The 21,493-nt window shown below is 41.4% G+C and overlaps 1 protein-coding gene across 2 annotated transcripts in view; it reads right to left on the reverse strand.

Annotated features, from left to right (window-relative positions):
• LOC101901794 (semaphorin-5A) overlaps positions 1-21,493 on the reverse strand; it is a 70,173-nt gene that overhangs the window by 30,195 nt on the left and 18,485 nt on the right. For both annotated transcript variants that reach the window (XM_059129171.1, XM_011293119.3), the window contains exon 3: positions 14,810-14,909. In XM_059129171.1, coding sequence (XP_058985154.1) covers positions 14,810-14,909 — 100 coding nt within the window. The remainder of the gene's footprint in view (positions 1-14,809; positions 14,910-21,493) is intronic.

The raw sequence follows: 21,493 nt of genomic DNA on the forward strand, positions 1-21,493 counted from the left end.
CTTTGTCAATTTAACGATGGCCGTCCGTCTGCCTGTTGAAATCACGATATTATATGACGTAGAGCTAAAAAATTTGGCACAGTAGTTTGTATTGTTTCTAGGATGGTTGGTATTGAGATATATCGGTCTACGTTTTCGTATAGACCCCATATAACGGTACCTCCTGATATTCGATATTTTGATGGTTTCAGTCACATTTTTCCATGTTTTTGTCTAAAAATGGGTATTTGTAGTTCGTTTTGGGTTCTAGCTCTAATGGCGGAACATTGTATATATAGGTCAACGTTTTTGTATAGTCCCCTATATAAGGGTACATTCCAATATTCGGTGTTTTTATGATTTTTGCCACATTTTTCCACAGGTTTGTCCAATAAATGGTATTTGCTGTTTGCAATGGGTTCCAGCTCCGGTAGCAGAATAATTGAACGGAAAATTCGGAAATTCGGTATTTTGACGACTTAAGTCACATTCTCTAATTGATTTGTGTGAAATTTGGTATTCGACCTTCATAATGGGTTCTACAACCGGTGTCAAAACATTACCAATATTGAACAACGGTTTTATACAAAAGTTCGGGTTTTGATATGTAAACCGCACATTTACCCATGAAATTATATCAAATTTGGTATTTAAGATTCACAATAGATTGCTACAATTCTAGTATATAATTGTCTATATAGGCTCCCGCCTTGGTATGGCCCCCATATAACGGTTCCGACCTCTATATTGTTTTTTTGAAAACTCTAACTGCACTTTCCTACCGATATTACTGGATATTACAGATACTTTTGCATTAGAAGATATTAGAAGTTCGGTCTTTTCATTTTTTTGTTTTTTAATTTCACTCATTATTTTGATGAGGTCATGTTAATTGTGGACTTGGAATTTCAGCCGAGAACTAGACGTTGGTTGCCATTTATTGAAAGTTCTGACACTTTTCATTTTAGAATGCAAGAAAAGTCTCCTTGGTACTGTCGAATCGATACATTAAAGGTGGCATTCACTCCTAATTCTATAACGTAAATTTTTTCCGCCATATAGTGGCCGCCATAAAAACAGCACGATTGTGACGCTCAACAAAGATCTAAAAACATGAAAACATTGTTCCGTTTTCTACATCGAATTTCTGCCAATAATCTAACATTGGGCGCCACTTACTAAATGGCATCAAGGTTCTGCACCTTTGAACTCGGAAAATTGCAAATGATCAAACAATTTTAATGTAAAATTTAACCTTCCAACTTAATGTTGGGCGCCACCTAGTGTAGGTTTTAAAATCTTATCTTAGAATACGTCAGAACGTCAAGAATTGTTTATTTTTCTTATTTTAGTCCCCACACGTTTGTCCAACATAATTAGGTTGGGCGCCATTCTTAACCAAAAAACAAAAAACACATAAAAGTGGCGCCCAACGCTTTAATGAAAACATATGAAAAACGTGTCAAATTCGTTACGATTTCGACATGAAATTCTAATTAACAACGCAACCATGACTTTTTATTACATTGGGACCTTTATCCTCAGGTGTGAAGCCCTTTCTCTGCAATGTGTGAAATTTCCCCAGCTTGGTTTTCCACAAGCAATGCCGCTTTGTTGTGGTTAGTTTGATCCTTTTGACCACAAAAACCACAACATTTATTAAACCCTGTCCCCTCTAATTATAAACCAGTTAAAAATATTTCAAAAAAGAAATTTGAAGATGATGAACTTGGATCAAATTTAATTACATTCTTGAATTAAAAAAAAAAAAAAAAAAAACGAGGAAAAAAAAATGGAAAATCAGAAATTCTAGACCCAATTTAAAAAGGGTATTTTGCAAGGGATTTATGATACACATCAAAGGGAAAGAAATTTAAATAGCCGGAAAAAAACTGGAAACTGACAAAACAAACACTTGACACGGCTGGTCGGTCTGTCTGTCGGTCAGACAAAAAGGATCATATTTCCCGCTTGATCAAACACAGCTACAGTGAAATGATAAAACTGTTTACATTGTTTTTTTTTTTATTTCTTGTACTCAAGTACCCTTCTGCTGAGGTTACAAGGGGTAATTGTTGTTGCCTACAGAAAAGGCCTGCACACAGAGAGTTTATTATTGTCAGTAACATAATGTTACTAAGGCTAATTGTCGGGGATTGAAATAGGTTTCTTGTTGCTGTTTTTGCTGCCATTACATGTTACACATGTCCAGTGCAGGAAATATGAGCAATCTCCTCCTTACAACAGACAAAATGGATGGTCGGTCACTTGAGAAGTTATGAAATAAAACGCTCTCCTTCTCTTTCGCTCTATGGTCAGATTTATGAAAGCTAATAAACTGCTGGTCTTTAAACGGAGTTGTTTTTTTTATTTTGTCGTTGGTGTCAAATTCTTTGTTTTTGTTGAGGATTGAAATTTAATTTCAAAAAATTTGAGTTTTTGTTTGAAATGCCAGTGAAGTCATTCGTGGGAATTACGGCACTTGAAGAGAAGGCAGAAAAAATGTGTTTGAATCAAAACATCATTTGTCACGCAGTGCATTTGAAGTGGCGTTTTTTTTTTTGGTTGTGATGTATGTTTGAAAGTATGTTTACCTACCGCAGTCTAGATCCGGTGTTATAATTTGTTTTTTATTAATTTATGGAAATCATAAAAATGATGCAATTTAAAAAAATGTTCCAAGAATTGCACCACTTCTGGGAAAATATTTCTAGGTAGCAGAGAAATCACATACTTTAGAAAATGATGTTTGGAGATCATAAATAAATGGAACCTTTACCGGAGTTGTAAAGAAAAATTTATTCATAATATGTTAAAAGTGGCGCCCAACACTGAGTGGTGTCGACTGTTAAGACTAGCTTTTGTACTCTTTTCTTAACTTATATTGTCGTAAGATATTCCGGTTGAAATGGATAAGATTTATTTTCAATGACCTCAACCAGGAGATTTCTGTTGGGTGAAATAATGTTTTCTGAAGTGCAAATATAGTCTGCACTTGATGTTACAATGCCGCCCAATATGGAATAAAGTATATTTTATTAACATATATTCATATTACGTTAAAAGTGGCGCCCAACGTTGAATAGCGCCGAATGTAAAGTCAAAAGATAGTTTTAATTTTCTACTCCAAAGCACTTTTTTTTCTTAAATAATATGGTCGCAGGATATTCCGGTTGAAATATCGCTCAACGTTATGACTAAGATTAGTCATAGGATATTTTTTAGTTAAAGTGGCGCCCAACATTGAGATAAGATTGTTTTGCAATTTCCTCTTCCAGGAGTCTTCTGTTGGGTGAAATATTTTTTTCTGGAGTGCAAATATAGTATGCGCTATATGTTCAAATGGCGCCCAATATGGAATATTATATAAACATAAATTCATATTAAAGTGGCGCCCAACGCTGAATAGCGCCGAATGTAAAGTCTAAAGCTACTTTTAATTTTTTATTCCAAGGCACTCCTTATCTTAAATAATATGGTCGCAGAATATTCCGGTTGAAATATCGTCCCGTTATAATTAAGATTCACTGGCTCAGCAGTTCGTCTATATCGACTCACTGGCCCACCAGCTCATCTATATCGACTCACTGGCCCACCAGCTCATCTATAACGATTCACTGGCCCACCAGCTCATCTATAACGACTCACTGGCCCACCAGCTCATCTATAACGATTCACTGGCCCACCAGCTCATCTATAACGACTCACTGGCCCACCAGCTCATCTATAACGACTCACTGGCCCACCAGCTCATCTATAACGACTCACTGGCCCACCAGCTCGTCTATAACGACTCACTGGCCCACCAGCTCATCTATAACGACTCACTGGCCCACCAGCTCGTCTATAACGACTCACTGGCCCACCAGCTCGTCTATAACGACTCACTGGCCCACCAGCTCGTCTATATAGACTCACTGGCCCACCAGCTCGTCTATAACGACTCACTGGCCCACCAGCTCGTCTATAACGACTCACTGGCCCACCAGCTCGTCTATAACGACTCACTGGCCCACCAGCTCGTCTATAACGACTCACTGGCCCACCAGCTCGTCTATATCGACTCACTGGCCCACCAGCTCGTCTATATCGACTCACTGGCCCACCAGCTCGTCTATATCGACTCACTGGCCCACCAGCTCGTCTATATCGACTCACTGGCCCACCAGCTCGTCTATATCGACTCACTGGCCCACCAGCTCGTCTATATCGACTCACTGGCCCACCAGCTCGTCTATATCGACTCACTGGCCCACCAGCTCGTCTATATCGACTCACTGGCCCACCAGTTCGTCTATATCGATTCACTGGCCCAGCAGCTCGTCTATATCGACTCACTGGCCCACCAGTTCGTCTATATCGATTCACTGGCCCAGCAGCTCGCCTATGTCGACTCACTGGCCCAGCAGCTCGTCTATATCGACTCACTGGCCCACCAGCTCGTCTATATCGACTCATTAGCCCACCAGCTCGTCTATATCGACTCACTGGCCAACCAGTTCGTCTATATCGACTCACTGGCCCACCAGTTCGTCTATATCGACTCACTGACCCACCAGTTCGTCTATATCGACTCACTGGCCCACCAGTTCGTCTATATCGACTCACTGGCCCAGCAGTTCGTCTATATCGACTCACTGGCCCAGCAGTTCGTCTATATCGACTCACTGGTCCACCCGCTCGTCTATAACGACTCACTGGTCCACCAGCTCGCTTATATCGACTCACTGACCCAGCAGCTCGTCTATTTCGACTCACTGGCCCAGCAGCTCGCCTATATCGACTCACTGGCCAAGCAGCTCGTCTATATCGACCCACTGGCCCAGCAGCTCGTCTATATCGACTCACTGGCCCAGCAGCTCGTCTATATCGACTCACTGGTCCACCAGCTCGTCTATATCGACTCACTGGCCCAGCAGCTCGTCTATGTAGACTCACTGGCCCAGCAGCTCGTCTATGTAGACTCACTGGCCCAGCAGCTCGTCTATGTAGACTCACTGGCCCAGCAGCTCGTCTATGTAGACTCACTGGCCCAGCAGCTCGTCTATTTAGACTCACTGGCCCAGCAATTCGTCTATATCGGCTCAATGGCCCACCAGCTCGCCTATATCGACTCACTGGCCAAGCAGCTCGTCTATATCGACCCACTGGCCCAGCAATTCGTCTATATCGGCTCAATGGCCCACCAGCTCGTCCATGTAGACTGACTGGCCCTCCAGTTCGTCCATGTGGACTGACTGCCCCTCCAGTTCGTCTATATCGACTCACTGGCCCAGCAGTTCGTCTATATCGACTCACTGGCCTAGCAGATCGTCTATATCGACTCACTGGCCAAGCAGCTTGTCTATATTGACTCACTGGCCAAGCAGCTCGTCTATATCGACTCACTGGCCTAGCAGATCGTCTATATCGACTCACTGGCCTAGCAGCTCGTCTATATCGACTCACTGGCCTAGCAGCTCGTCTATATCGACTCACTGGCCCACTAGCTCGTCTATATTGATTCACTGGCCCACCAGCTCGTCTATATCGATTCACTGGCCCACCAGCTCGTCTATATCGATTCACTGGCCCACCAGCTCGTCTATTTCGACTCACTGGCCCACCAGTTCGTCTATATCGACTCACTGGCCCACCAGCTCGTCTATATGGACTCACTGGCCCACCAGCTCGTCTATATCGACTCACTGGCCCAGCAGCTCGTCTATATCGACTCACTGGCCCACCAGCTCGTCTATATCGATTCACTGGCCCAGCAGCTCGCCTATGTCGACTCACTGGCCCAGCAGCTCGTCTATATCGACTCACTGGCCCACCAGCTCGTCTATATCGACTCATTAGCCCACCAGCTCGTCTATATCGACTCACTGGCCAACCAGTTCGTCTATATCGACTCACTGGCCCACCAGTTCGTCTATATCGATTCACTGGCCCAGCAGCTCGTCTATATCGACTCACTGGCCCACCAGTTCGTCTATATCGATTCACTGGCCCAGCAGCTCGCCTATGTCGACTCACTGGCCCAGCAGCTCGTCTATATCGACTCACTGGCCCACCAGCTCGTCTATATCGACTCATTAGCCCACCAGCTCGTCTATATCGACTCACTGGCCAACCAGTTCGTCTATATCGACTCACTGGCCCACCAGTTCGTCTATATCGATTCACTGGCCCAGCAGCTCGTCTATATCGACTCACTGGCCCACCAGCTCGTCTATATCGATTCACTGGCCCAGCAGCTCGCCTATGTCGACTCACTGGCCCAGCAGCTCGTCTATATCGACTCACTGGCCCACCAGCTCGTCTATATCGACTCATTAGCCCACCAGCTCGTCTATATCGACTCACTGGCCAACCAGTTCGTCTATATCGACTCACTGGCCCACCAGTTCGTCTATATCGACTCACTGGCCCAGCAGCTCGTCTATATCGACTCACTGGCCCACCAGCTCGTCTATATCGATTCACTGGCCCAGCAGCTCGCCTATGTCGACTCACTGGCCCAGCAGCTCGTCTATATCGACTCACTGGCCCACCAGCTCGTCTATATCGACTCATTAGCCCACCAGCTCGTCTATATCGACTCACTGGCCAACCAGTTCGTCTATATCGACTCACTGGCCCACCAGTTCGTCTATATCGATTCACTGGCCCAGCAGCTCGTCTATATCGACTCACTGGCCCACCAGTTCGTCTATATCGATTCACTGGCCCAGCAGCTCGCCTATGTCGACTCACTGGCCCAGCAGCTCGTCTATATCGACTCACTGGCCCACCAGCTCGTCTATATCGACTCATTAGCCCACCAGCTCGTCTATATCGACTCACTGGCCAACCAGTTCGTCTATATCGACTCACTGGCCCACCAGTTCGTCTATATCGACTCACTGACCCACCAGTTCGTCTATATCGACTCACTGGCCCACCAGTTCGTCTATATCGACTCACTGGCCCAGCAGTTCGTCTATATCGACTCACTGGCCCAGCAGTTCGTCTATATCGACTCACTGGTCCACCCGCTCGTCTATAACGACTCACTGGTCCACCAGCTCGCTTATATCGACTCACTGACCCAGCAGCTCGTCTATTTCGACTCACTGGCCCAGCAGCTCGCCTATATCGACTCACTGGCCAAGCAGCTCGTCTATATCGACCCACTGGCCCAGCAGCTCGTCTATATCGACTCACTGGCCCAGCAGCTCGTCTATATCGACTCACTGGTCCACCAGCTCGTCTATATCGACTCACTGGCCCAGCAGCTCGTCTATGTAGACTCACTGGCCCAGCAGCTCGTCTATGTAGACTCACTGGCCCAGCAGCTCGTCTATGTAGACTCACTGGCCCAGCAGCTCGTCTATGTAGACTCACTGGCCCAGCAGCTCGTCTATTTAGACTCACTGGCCCAGCAATTCGTCTATATCGGCTCAATGGCCCACCAGCTCGCCTATATCGACTCACTGGCCAAGCAGCTCGTCTATATCGACCCACTGGCCCAGCAATTCGTCTATATCGGCTCAATGGCCCACCAGCTCGTCCATGTAGACTGACTGGCCCTCCAGTTCGTCCATGTGGACTGACTGCCCCTCCAGTTCGTCTATATCGACTCACTGGCCCAGCAGTTCGTCTACATCGACTCACTGGCCTAGCAGATCGTCTATATCGACTCACTGGCCAAGCAGCTTGTCTATATTGACTCACTGGCCAAGCAGCTCGTCTATATCGACTCACTGGCCTAGCAGATCGTCTATATCGACTCACTGGCCTAGCAGCTCGTCTATATCGACTCACTGGCCTAGCAGCTCGTCTATATCGACTCACTGGCCCACTAGCTCGTCTATATTGATTCACTGGCCCACCAGCTCGTCTATATCGATTCACTGGCCCACCAGCTCGTCTATATCGATTCACTGGCCCACCAGCTCGTCTATTTCGACTCACTGGCCCACCAGTTCGTCTATATCGACTCACTGGCCCACCAGCTCGTCTATATGGACTCACTGGCACCCCAGCTCGTCTATATGGACTCACTGGCCCAGCAACTCGTCTATATCGACTCACTGACCCAGCAGCTCGTCTATATCGACTCTCTGGCCCAGCAGCTCGTCTATATCGACTCTCTGGCCCAGCAGCTCGTCTATATCGACTCTCTGGCCCAGCAGCTCGTCTATATCGACTCTCTGGCCCAGCAGCTCGTCTATATCGACTCACTGGCCCAGCAGCTCGTCTATATCGACTCACTGGCCCACCAGCTCGTCTATATCGACTCACTGGCCCAGCAGCTCGTCTATATCGACTCTCTGGCCCAGCAGCTCGTCTATATCGACTCACTGGCCCAGCAGCTCGTCTATATCGACTCACTGGCTCACCAGCTCGTCTATATGGACTCACTGGCCCACCAGCTCGTCTATATCGACTCACTGGCCCAGCAGCTCGTCTATATCGACTCACTGGCCCAGCAGCTCGTCTATATCGACTCACTGGCCCAGCAGCTCGTCTATTTCGACTCTCTGGCCCAGCAATTCGTCTATATCGGCTCAATGGCCCACCAGCTCGTCCATGTAGACTGACTGCCCCTCCAGTTCGTCTATATCGACTCACTGGCCCACCAGCTCGTCTATATCGACTCACTGGCCCACCAGCTCGTCTATATCGACACACTGGCCCACCAGCTCGTCTATATCGACTCACTGGCCCAGCAGCTCGTCTATATCGACTCACTGACCCACCAGCTCTTCTATATCGACTCACTGACCCACCAGCTCGTCTATATTGACTCACTGGCCCAGCAGCTCGTCTATATCGAATCACTGGCCTAGCAGCTCGTCTATATCGAATCACTGGCCTAGCAGCTCGTCTATGTAGACTCACTGGCCCAGCAGCTCGTCTATATCGTCGCACTGGCCCAACAGCTCGTCTATATCGACGCACTGGCCCACCAGCTCGTCTATATCGGCTCACTGGCCCACCAGCTCGTCTATATCGGCTCACTGGCCCAACAGCTCGTCTATATCGACTCATTGGCCCAGCAGCTCGTCTATATCGACTCACTGGCCCAGCAGTTCGTCTATATGGACTCAATGGCCAACCAGCTCGTCTATATAGACTCACTGGCCCAGCAGCTCGTCTATATGGACTCACTGGCCCAGCAGCTCGTCTATATCGACTCACTGGCCCAGCAGCTCGTCTATATCAACTCACTTGCCCTATGTAGACAGACTCACGGGCCCACCAGCTCGTCTTTTGAGACCTCTACTGCCTTTTAGCAGTTCGTTTATTGGGACTCAAGTCAGTGTTGGCCTGTTGACCCTCCCCACACAGTCCATTTATATAGACTATCATTGCCCCGCCAAAGGCCTTCTATTGGGACTAATGCCCTCACAAGTCATCTTTTGAGAAATAGACGGGGAAAATAAATCTCGCATGGCAACACTGTTTACAAATCTATAGTTTTTGTTTTACAAAGAAAAACAGAACAGAGAAAAACGAAAAATGGAAGAATAAGACACGAAAAGAAGTCATCATCATCATCGTCAGCAGACACTTGTTCAACTGATAACCAACAACTACCTCGTCTTTGTTATTATTTCTACCATATTATCTGACATTCTGTGTGCGTGTGTGTGTCTTTACGCACCGTGTGTCTCCATGGTTATCTTTCTCCACATGTCTAGCTACGCATTCGTCTCACCTATCAAATGTCAGCCAAAGAGAATACATCACCTTTTCTATTGACATCTCTCGTGGCATTGATGAAGTTATACGAACTCCAGACTGGGAGTCATGTCTGTGGCATGACAGAAGTCTCTACAAAAAGATTTCTAATAAACTGATAATGAAATTGAAAGAAAAGTTGAAATATATTCAAATGTCTTCATGATTTTTTTCAAATGGTCTAGCTAGCTATTCCTGAAATGTCATATTCGGAATATAAGCACAGAGGCACACAAGCATGCGACCAACATAGACGCTACGTGCTGACCATTGCCTATTAATTATGCATAGACATGTTAGTTTTTAAGTCAATATTTTCCGAGAGAGAGAGAGAGAGGGAAGAATGTCATAAGAAAATAATGTCATTGCGTGTTCTCGACATGGGATTATGAGTGTCCCAAGTTGGCTGGAAAAATGGGGGGGGGAGGGTTTAAAAGCTGCATAGCTCAAGAGCTTGAAAGCACAAAGCTTTTATGTGGCATAATCAATACTCAGCGATTCAGAATCATTGTTTTTTGGTCAAAATTCGGAAACTTCTGAACATTCTAATCCTGATAATTATTGTTGAGGACAAAAGATACCGAATTTTGACCAGGAAACAAAGATTCTGAATAACTGGGTATTAGCTATGCGGCATAAAAAGCTTTAGGATTTTAAGAGAGTTTATTTCTTAAAGAGAACATTCCCTGAGACATTGTGAAAGACCTTTTGAAGACTTTTTGTAACTGTGAGATCTATTGGGGGTCTTTTATAATATATCGACCCTTTAGAGACTGTCTTAAAATTGAAATAATCTGGGAGTTCCTCCATGAAAAAAGAAATTCACAAGGGGTAAAATACCGTATTTTAATTTCTTCTCTCCTCTCTCAATCTCTCTTTCTCTCTCTTGATCCCTATCTTGCTATTAATCTTTGATCATTGTAGTCATTATTTCTGACCAAGATATCTAATATATAGAGTTCTCTTGTGGCTTTAAAGAGGTTTTCTAAAGATTTTTTTTAAAGGCCATCCTCTGGATCTTCTGGTGAACTTCTAAACATTGAAGATCCTTGAGAGACTTTCGGTAACTGAGAGTTTCTGAGTCGCTGTAGGGATCCCTTAAAAATGTAAAACCTAGACATGATGTCCAGAACTAAAGAATCACTTATTGTTCCTCAGCGAAAAATAGTAATTTCTTAGAGGTGAAATATCGTGTTTTTGCTATACCTCTATCGATCATTCTCTCTTGTCTTTATTGTTGATCATTGTCCCTATTATCTGTGGCCGAGACATTCTGTAGAGGTATTATCTTACTTTAGATTTTCTACAAGTTTCTAGAGTTTCTAAAAGTAGGCATTACTTAGGTCTCCTAGAAATCTTCTACGGAGGGAAAACGTTTTAAAGACTCTCTGTAATTGAGAGTCCCTATAGGGGTCCCTTAAAGAATATAGCATCTTGAGATGTTGTCCAGAATTTTTTAATCTCTTATAGTTCCTCAGTGAAAAAGAGTAATTCATTAGAGGTAAAATATCGTGTTATTAATCTCCTTCTCTCTCTCTCTCTCTCTCTCTCTCTCTCTCGCTAATACTATTTTACCATTCTCCCTATGATCTATAGCCGACACATTCTGTAGAGTTATTATCTGATTTTAGGCTTTCAACAGGCTTCAAGTGCTTCTAAAAGTAGAAATTATTTGAATCTTCTAGAGGTCTTCGACAGAGAGAAAGCATTTTCAGACTATCTGTAGGTGAGAGTTACTATATCGGTCTTTGACAGAATACCGCATCTTTAGAGGTTGTCTAGAATTTTTAAATCTCCTCTAGTTCCTCAGTTATATGACTTTAGACACTCAAGAGGCTTCAAGTGCTTCTAAAAGTAGAAATTATTTGGGTCTTCTAGAGATCTTCAACGGAGAGAAAATATTTTACAGACTATCTGTAGGTGAGAGTTAATATATCAGTCTTTGACAGAATACCGCCTACATCTTTAGAGGTTGTCTAGAATTTTTAAATCTCCTATAGTTCCTCAGTAAAAAGTATATTCTCTTAAAAGTAATTATCGTGTTTTAACTTACCTCTCATTGTCGCTCTCTCTCTCTCTCTCTCTTGCTATTGCTCTACGATCATTGTTCTCATAGTCTATAGCTAAGAGATTTATAGAGGTCTTCTTCAAGGCCTTTCAAGAGGTTTTCTAGCTTTTTAAAAGGATTACGATTTGGACCTTTTGGATAACTTTACACATAGAAGATCCTCCAGAAACTTTCTGTAAGTGAAAGCCCCTGTAGGGGTCTTTTATAGCATTTACACCCTAGAGAGGATGTCCAGAACTCAAAAACCTCTTATAGTTCCCAATTAAAAATTAATGACTCAGAGGTAAAATATCATGATTTTCGTCTGAATATCACGATCTCTCTCTCCCTCTCTCTCACTCTCTTACACTCTTTCTCTGAATCTGGGGATTTTTTAGATCTCCAATGGCTTTAGGGTTTTAATTTGATTTTCTATAGTTTCCGAAAAATGAGCATCCTCGGGGTCTTCTAAATGTAGAAGAAATTTATGTGACTTACTGTAACTGAGAGTCCCTGTAAGGATCTTCTACAGAACCCCTTACAGTTCCTCAATGAAAGAAGTTATTCCTTAAAGTTAAAAAATAAAGTTTTTGTTTGTACTCTCTCTTTCTCTCTCTCTCAATCTCCCTATTGCATTAACTCTACGAACGCTGTCGCCACTATCAACTTCTAAGACATTTTGTAGAGCAGAGCCGGATAGAGAGCCGCACTTGTATGTTCTCCTAATTTTTGTTACTGTGTGGAAAGAATTATGGATATTGAAGGCACGCATACCTGCTTTTGCCTGACCCTGTTGTAGAAGTCCTCTATGACTTTCGGCTTTTATGAGGTTTTCTATGGTTTCCAAAAGTGGACATTATCTGAGTCTTCTAGATGTCTTCTAAATATTGAGAGCTTCTGCAGACATTTGGACCCAGTAGGGGGACTTTGAAAGGCTGCCAAACCTCTAATTATTCTTCAATGGAAATAATAGTTCATAAAAGGTAAAATGTTGAGTTTTTCTCTTCCCCCTCCTCCCATTGTCTTTCTATTTCCATCTATGGCTGAACATTGTCTCCATTATCTCTATCTGTGTCTGATCATTGTCCCCATTATCACTATCTCTGAGGAAGGTCGCCGTGTAATAAAATATCATTGATTTGACCCTGGCTAAACTGGACTATGGTTAGGAAATTTTGAAACAAAAATTGAATCCCAACAAAAAATAAAAACTATTAAATAAAACAGACATTCGCCGATAATGAGGGGTGTTACATGGCAATATTTATGGCCCAAGTTAAATCACAAAAAGCTCAAACCGAACACAAATAAAAAAAAAAAAAAAAAAAAAAAAACTCGTCTACAATTACAATTCGTGCTGACCACATGGTTCTCTTATCAAATTTTCAAAAAACAAAAATTGGAATTGGAATTGAATTTCATTTCGTTTTGTTTGTCAATAGAAATTATAGTTCAATTTTCTCTTCTACGTTTTGTGTATGTTCATTTAATTTTTTATTTTCTACTCCCTCTTTTCCACCCTCCTCTCTTCTATCAATAACTATTTTGATAACACGCGCCGTATTCAAAACGGCAAACCACAAATGAGTTAGGTGGTTTTGGGTTTAAAGGGATTCTCCTGCCTTTCCAAATATTACCAAATTTGTTTTCAATTTTTTTGTATTTATTTACTATTTATGTTTTTTTTTTTTTTTTTTTTTGAGGGCACCTAACCCAGTTTAATTTTCAGAACTCTTCTATTTTTTATCAAATCGTTTATTGCTATTTCATAAGTTATATAGCCGATAAGATAGGTTTGTTTTTATCTATGTACTCGTAATGATAAAGAGGTGGTGTTGATAGTTTTCGTTCTGTTGGACATTAGAGGGTATCTGATAAGTTTTTGTTTTAAGATAATATAGGTTACTTCTAAACTCTCGAATCTAGAGGGAAACCTTACAAAATCTCTTCAAATGCCGCTCAAATTCAATGTTGAAAAATTGGGAGCAAATTTTTGAAATTTTCTCGGATTTGTCGAAAATTCAAATTTTTGGGAAAAACACTAAAAAAAAATAAAGGCTCGAGTTGATCGAAAAAAATGTCACCCCAAAATTAAATCTTGAAGATCTGAGACCAAGATTTTAATATATGTCACTCAAAAATTAAAGATTGAAACTTTGGGAATAAAATTAAAAAAAAAAATCAAAAAATGTTTGGATTGTTCGAAAAATGTCACAAAAATTAAATATTGATATTCTGGGGGCAAAATTTTAAAATTTGTTACTCTAAAATAAAGTGTAGAAACCTTGTTGGGAATAAAATAAAAAAAATATCAAAAAAAAAAAAAAAATTGTGATTGGTCGAAAAAAATGTCACCCGAAAACTAAATGTGAAGTTCTGAGAGCAAAATTTTAAAATTTATCACCCTAACATTTAATGTTAAAAATTTTGGAATAAAATAAAAAAAATCAAAAAAAAAAAAGGTTGGGATGGGTAAAAAACAAATTGTCAACCCTAAATTGCATCTTGAAGTTCTGGGAGGAATTTTTTTAAAATTTTCACTCGAAAATTAAATGTTGAAATTTTGGGAATAAAATAATAACAAATCAAAAAATGGTGGGATTGGTTGAAAAAAATATGTTACCCCAAAAGTTAATGATGAAGTTCTGAGAGAAAAATTTAAAGGTTATTACCCCAAAAATCAATATTGAAGTTTTGGGAATAAAAAAAAAATCAAAAAATATTGGGATGAATCAAAAACAATATTTCAACCTAAAATTACATCTTGAAGTTCTAGGAGGATATTTTTAAAATTTGTTGGGAATAAAATAATAAAAAAAAAAACAAAAAATGGTGGGTGGTTGAAAAAAATTGCACCCCAAAAATTAATGATGAATTTCTAAGGAAAACATTTTTAATATTTTGTCGGCTTGGTTGGAATATTGTCATCGGAAAATTAAAAGTGGAAATTTGGGTATAAAGTTTAAATTTAAAAAATTGCTTTTTGGTCGGAAAAAATTTTCAAAATTTGTTTGGTTTGGCAGGCAAATTGACAAACCAATTGAGGGCGTTAAAAATGTAACTTCGACTTACCTTGCACCCACAATAATTTGGTTTCGCGCCACATCAACCAACATTTCGGAATAGGATGCTATTTCGGGTTCGGTAAAACGTTTTGCCGTTTCCATTAAATCTGAAAGGAGGAAAATATACAAATTAATAAATAAATGGCTGCTTTGGATTATGAGTTCTAAGTCCAAATAGACGAGCTGTGTCGGGTCAATGAGAGTTCCACTAGAGAGTTCCACACTTCATAGACATACGGCGACTGAGTACTTGGAGTCTCAAAGAGAAAAAACAAGCAAAAAAACAACAAGTTCGGCCGGGACGAATATTGAATACCCTCCACCATTTGGAACGAATTTGAAAATTTTCGGTTAAAAATTATGTTAAAATCTTAATAGTGCCGAATAAAGCCGTTATATAGGGGTCTATACGTAGACGTGAACCCGCATAGGCAACTTTTATCAAAGGGCATTACAATATTCAAATACGAAACTTGAAAAAATCCGGTGAATGTAGGGAGGTACCGATATATGGGCACTTTACGAAGACCTGGACCTGCATGGACAATATTAGTTCGCATTACGAACTCTAAACATGAAATTTGAAACAACACCGGTGAGTAATGTCCCTAAAGTCATCAAAATATCGAATATCGGGAGGTCCCGTAATATGGGATCTATATGATATCGTGGACCTATATAGTCAGTACTCTTCCAGGGACTAAAGTAGTCAAAAATAACTTATTGTGTGGATTTTCAGTCAATTCCAATGAAAAGTATAGCTAAAATCATCAAAATACCGAATATAGGGAGGTACCGTTATATGGGGAATTTTCGATATCGTAGACGTATGTCGACAATACTCTTCCAGGGGGAAGAGTACTCAGAAGGAGCTATTTGAACAGATAATTTCATTGAAAAATTTTGCTATAATCATCAAAATACCAAATATTGAGGGGTACCGTCAAATGGGGGGTATACGATATCGTGGATCTGTATAGACAATTCTCTATTAAAGTACCCAGAAGGAACTCCTTGTGTAAATTTTAAGACAATTTCATTAAAAAAATTTTTGGCTACAATCATCAAAATACCGAATATCGGGATACCGTTATATGGGGGATTTATGATATCGTAAACCGATAAAGCCCATCTTCGAACCTGACCCGACTGCAGACAAAAGACTGATCTGTGCAAAATTAAGTATTGTGGAGGGTATAAAAAGCTATGACAGAGCAGTGTGAGTGTTTCTTTAGACACATGAACAGACTGAGTCAGTATGAGTCTCTCTATAGAAGAGTTGTGAGGGAGCAATTCGAGTCCCAATAGTCGAATTGGGACTGGGCAATTGGAGTCAAAATAAGGAGAGTTTTAGTCGCCCAGAGAGGCTAAATGGAAAAGCATAGACCAGCTGAAGGGTAGACGATCTATATGGACTAACTAAAGTCCATTATAGGAATATGGAGCAGTTGATGACTAGAAAGGCCATATATACTACAGTATAGTCAAGGGGTCTTTATGGGCTAGCTAAGGGCCAAAGAGACTGTAAGAGCGAGCATGAAGGTCAGTAAATTTGTGTAAGTGGCAGTTGGGTAGTATTTACCAGTTAAGGGTCTGTAAAACCCTTACCAGGTGAAGACCAGAGTCCATATGGAACCGTTAGAGGCAAATGCCCAGAAAAGCTCTACGGACCAGGCGAATGTCAGTTGGGTCATATGGAACCGTTAGAGGCAAAATCGACTTCATAGGCGTGTTGAAGCAGCAAATAGACCAGTTGAAGGCAAAAAAAGCACAGACTCCCTAGAAGTCAGGGATGCTAAATGCACCGCCTGAATATCAACTAAGCTATATAGACGAACTACAGGCAACGAAGGCCGTAGGATCAAGAAAATATCAGAGAGGCCATACAGTCGTCCTGGAAGACAATTAGTCTTCAAAAATGAGCTAAAGGCCGGATATGCTAAATAGATGTACTCAAGGCCAGGGAAACCTTAGTATCTAGCCAAAAGCCCGAGAGTCTATATAGACAATCTGAATATCAGGGAGGTTATGTGAATGGTCTGATGGCTGGAGAGGTTTTATAAAAAGCAAACGAAAAAGACGTAAATATGATTAGGAAGACCATATGGGTCAGCAGAAAAACATGTAGGCTATAAAGACGGATAAAATGCCTAGGAGCCTATAAAAGCCAGTTGAGGACCATAGGGAATGTACAGACGAGCTAAGGGCCATGGAAACGATAAAGATGAAATAAAAGCCAAATTTGTTATGCGGGTTATCCAAACGGCAAGGAGGGTTTATAGACCAACTCGAGACGATAGAGGTTATATAGACTGTATTTAGGCTACAGTGGCTGCTTAGAGTTGTTGTAAAAACCATGCAGGCGATGCGGATTATCCAAATGTCAAGGAGGGTTATAGACAAACTGGGGGCTATAGAAATTATATAGACTGGGTTAAGGCCAAAGTGGCTGTTTAGAGCTGTCGTATGGCTCAGAAGCTGATCAGGGAGGTCATATAAACTTGCTAAAGACCAGAAAAGTTCAGCAGTCGAGTTGAAGTTAAAAAAAAATGTATAGGCTAGCTATAGATAAGAGATGCTCTGATTTGGTGCAGGCCGGTGAATCCATCTAAAGAAAATAAATGTTATAATATCCATAAAAAAAGTTTGCCGAACTAATGAGGCTATATAGTGAAAAGCCGATTCGGATCAATGTGAATCCCTCCATACGCGAGCTGGACTAGTCCAAGTCGTTAGAGCACTGCAATTGCCGGGCCAGAATGAAAGTCGGATTATCCAAACGTCAAAGAGGGTTATAGACCAACTGGGAGCTATAGAGATTATATAGACTGGCTTAAGGCCAAAGCGGCTGTTTCGAGCTGTCGTACGGCTCAGAAGCTGATTGGTGGTCATGGAGGTCATATGAACTGGCCAGAAAAGTTCTATAGTCAAGTTGAAGTTAAAAAATCTATGGACCAGCTGTAGATAAGAGATGCTCTTACTTGGTGTAGGCCAGTGGACCCATCTAAAGACCAGAGATGTTATGTTATCCATAAAAAAGTTTGCGCGAACTAATGAGGCTATATATTGAAAAGCCGATTCGGGTCAATGTGAGTCCCTCCATATGTGAGCTCCACAAGTCCATGTCAGTAAAGTCAATTCCTATAGACGAGATAAAATGCCCGGACTACTGTGCCATGAATGTCTCTCTATAATCGTATGGTGTGCATACGCTGCACTATCTAACATTTCATTTGATTAAGTCCCACCTGTGGTCATCCTTTGTATTTTAAAGCTGTCTTGTTGTAACCGGTAAACACACCCTGTTTGACGCCTAATAAAATTACCTCCTGGTAGTCCCTGATGAATTTCTTGTGGTCTTTCACCAAGAATCCCTGCGGTTTCTCAATAAAGAGGCCCATTCACAAAATCTCCCATTTAAATCAATATTTAATCACCTATTATTTTATTCATCTAGAATCCAATGAAATATCCAATTTCCATGAAGCATTAATAAATAATGTCAATTTACAGCTCCCCTCCTACCCCTACCCACCATCCTTCGTTATCAAGATGTCACATGACATCTCTAACCACAAATCTCATATCTTATTTGCCAGTCAGAGCCCAACCAGAGATAAGTGTAATTTGTCATTCATCTAAAAAACGGTGAGATTTTCCAACACTGATTAGAGGGTAACCCCTTGGTGTACCTCTTTTCCAATATCATATCACAGTTGGAAGATAGTAATTTAGTGAGTTTGTCACCAAATCTCGATGGGGTGTAGGCGGCGAAAGCGACTGCCGCTATCATGCGGGACAATCTTTTACAATTTGCTGACACATTCAAGGCAGAGATTACAAAATTTAGATGTCTACGAAGTAGGCGGTTTGTCCCATTGCCTCCTGTGGATTTCATGTGTGTGTGTTTCGGTCTTTGATTGTTAGGGAATTATAATTTAAGGGTTACGTTTTCATTATAAGGGTTCAATTTGCATAAACAATTAGGAGAATGGTCGTTCTATGAAATTAACTAATGAGGAAAATAATAAAAATGAGGGTCATTTGAAAAAAAATTTTTAAGATTTTATAATTTTTCATCAATCTTCGGCGATTTGCTCATGAAGAGAGAGAGAGAGAGAGAGAGAGAGGGAGAGAGAGAAAGAAAGCGTGAGAATGTCTGGTCATGGTGGCACTTCTTTAAAAACCCCCTTTTATTGTGATTTGGCCAAGAGAGAGGGAGGGAGAGAGAAAGAGAGAGTGAGAGTATCTGATTTGTGGCACTTTTTGAACCCCCTTTATTATTTGTTATTGGGCCATGGGTTGTAAAACCAAAACGGGAATTTGATAAATAAATATTGAATCAAAAAATTCTTAAATTATAACAACAATATGAAATATTCAATGGCCGTTTCAAAAAAAAAAAAAAAAAGTGCAAACATTGCAATTTTGCTCAGACAACAAGGGACCCCTTTCATGTGTCCCCAAGTAAACGATAAGACTCTGTATGAAACAGGCTACATAAAGTCTAGAGTTTCAAAACTTCTGATAAACTGCACTGGCTTGGCGATGAAGGTCCGAAAATATGCTAAAGTAAGCAAAATATTGATTCACGCTCGTATCATGTGAATAAAGAAAGAAAAATGAAAAAAAAATTTAAATACATAAATGAAAGAAAGAAATAAAGAGTACAGACTGGATAAAATGATATGTGGCCTCATGGCCCTTTCAGGTTGTCCATGGAGGTTCACTGGCTCTTTTACCTTGTTTATGTAGATTTTGTGTCTGAATATACTTTTCGTCTATTGTAGAGAGAAGACTACCAAATCGTATTAGATCAATTCATCCATAGAAAAACTCACAACGGCCAAGCGAAGCTTTCGACATAGCTTTCAAACTTCGGGTCTTTACGATCCACCAGCCCTTGGTTTGTCTGTGCAGTCCTCATGACTCTGTGGTCATTATGGCATTGAGTTTATCTATAAAACTTACTTGACTTAGACATCTCTGACCCGTAATGAGTCAATATAGCCTCTCTGGTCTTCACCTTTTCTCTTAAGCCTCTCTGGCCTTTAGCTAGTCCATATAGACTCCTCAGGCCTATTTAGTCTCCTTGGTCTTCAGTTGATTTTTTTAAGAATCTCAGGCCAATGCCTGGACCCTAAGACCTATCTAACCATCAGCCCATCTTTATAGCCTATGGAGAATTTAGTTATATTACATATCTTCCCCTTAGGCTTAACTTGTTTTTTAACCCCAGATGGTTTATACAACCCCTCTGATCTTCATTTCGTATATACATACTCCTTGGCCGCCAAATGCTCTACACAGCCTCTCAGGCATCTAGATAGTCAATATAGCCTCCTCGCTTTTAACAACTTTGCATTCCTTTGCAGTCTTTTGCAACCTTTATTTCCTCTATTATGCCTTCCTTGTTTTCAGTTCATCTATTTATGCCCCCTAGCCTCCCTGAACTCCATCCATTTGATCTATGAACATTACCATTCATATTTTGTTTCTATTGCCTTAAACTCGTCTATATAGGCTATACAACCTATCTACAGCGGTCCTGGCCTTAAGCTGTTCCACAGGTCATCTTTGTCGATCAGCAGTTGCATACCGACTCCCTAGCTTTAAGGCCGCCTGTATAGCTTTTCTGGCCTATAGTTTTTCTATTTAATATTTCTAGTATTTCTATAGCCCATCTGGTAGTTGTCTAGTCCAGTCGGCCGTCCTTTGGCTTGTCTATATAGCTTTACGGAGCTACTTCTCGGCTAAAGAATTCATCTGGCCTTCAGGCAGTATATACATCATTCCCCGGCTTTCAGCTGATCTACATAGCTTCTGTGGCCTTTAGCATGTCAACACCCCCTCCTGAGCTTTACGCTTGTCTATATAGCTTCCTATGCTTTCTGGCAATCTATACACATTCCCTGGCCTTCAGCTGCTCTACATAGCTTCTTTGGCCTTTAGCATGTCCACACAGCCTCCTGAGTTTTAAGTTTGTCTGTATAGCTTTCCTTGCCTTTAGACAGTCTATACATCATCTCTAGCCTTCGGCAGCCCTACAAAGCTTCTGTGGCCTTCAGCATGTCTTCACGGCCTCCTGAGCTTTAAGTTTGTCTGTTTAGCTTTCCTTGCTTGGGTTTCGTCAAACAAGCTTCTCTTGCCTTGAAGTGATCCATTTAGCTTCTTTGATCGGTCGTTAGTTCGTATTCAGTTAGCCTTTGTAGCTTCCCTAACCTTCAGGATTTTCCCTGGCTTTGAAGTAATTCATCACACAACACCTACCTTCCGAAAAATCTAAATCAAGACCTTATCTGGACCATATATATCCCATCCATAGCCATCACACAACACCTGGATTCCGAAAAATCTAAATCAAAACCTTATCTGGACCAAATTGGTTTCCTGGTCTTCAGCTTTGCTATAGAGCCTCGGTGGCCTTATGTCAGTATATCTGGGCTTTATCTGATTGATATCGACTAAATGTCCTCTAGTTCTATTATATATAGAATGAATGGCAAAATTGAGAACCATGGAGGATAACAAAAAACGAACTGAAGGAGTCAGAGACAATTTGGTTCAGCTTAATGCAAGAGAGGTTGTATAGACGATATGATGACTAGGGAAATCTGGAAGCTGAACGAAATAGCCTCCGAGGCCTTCAGTTCGTTTTTTGTTATTCTTCCCGGTTCATAATTTAATACAG

This window comes from Musca domestica, unplaced genomic scaffold (assembly GCF_030504385.1).
Source record: "Musca domestica strain aabys unplaced genomic scaffold, Musca_domestica.polishedcontigs.V.1.1 6, whole genome shotgun sequence".
In the NCBI taxonomy this organism is placed as follows: domain Eukaryota; kingdom Metazoa; phylum Arthropoda; class Insecta; order Diptera; family Muscidae; genus Musca; species Musca domestica.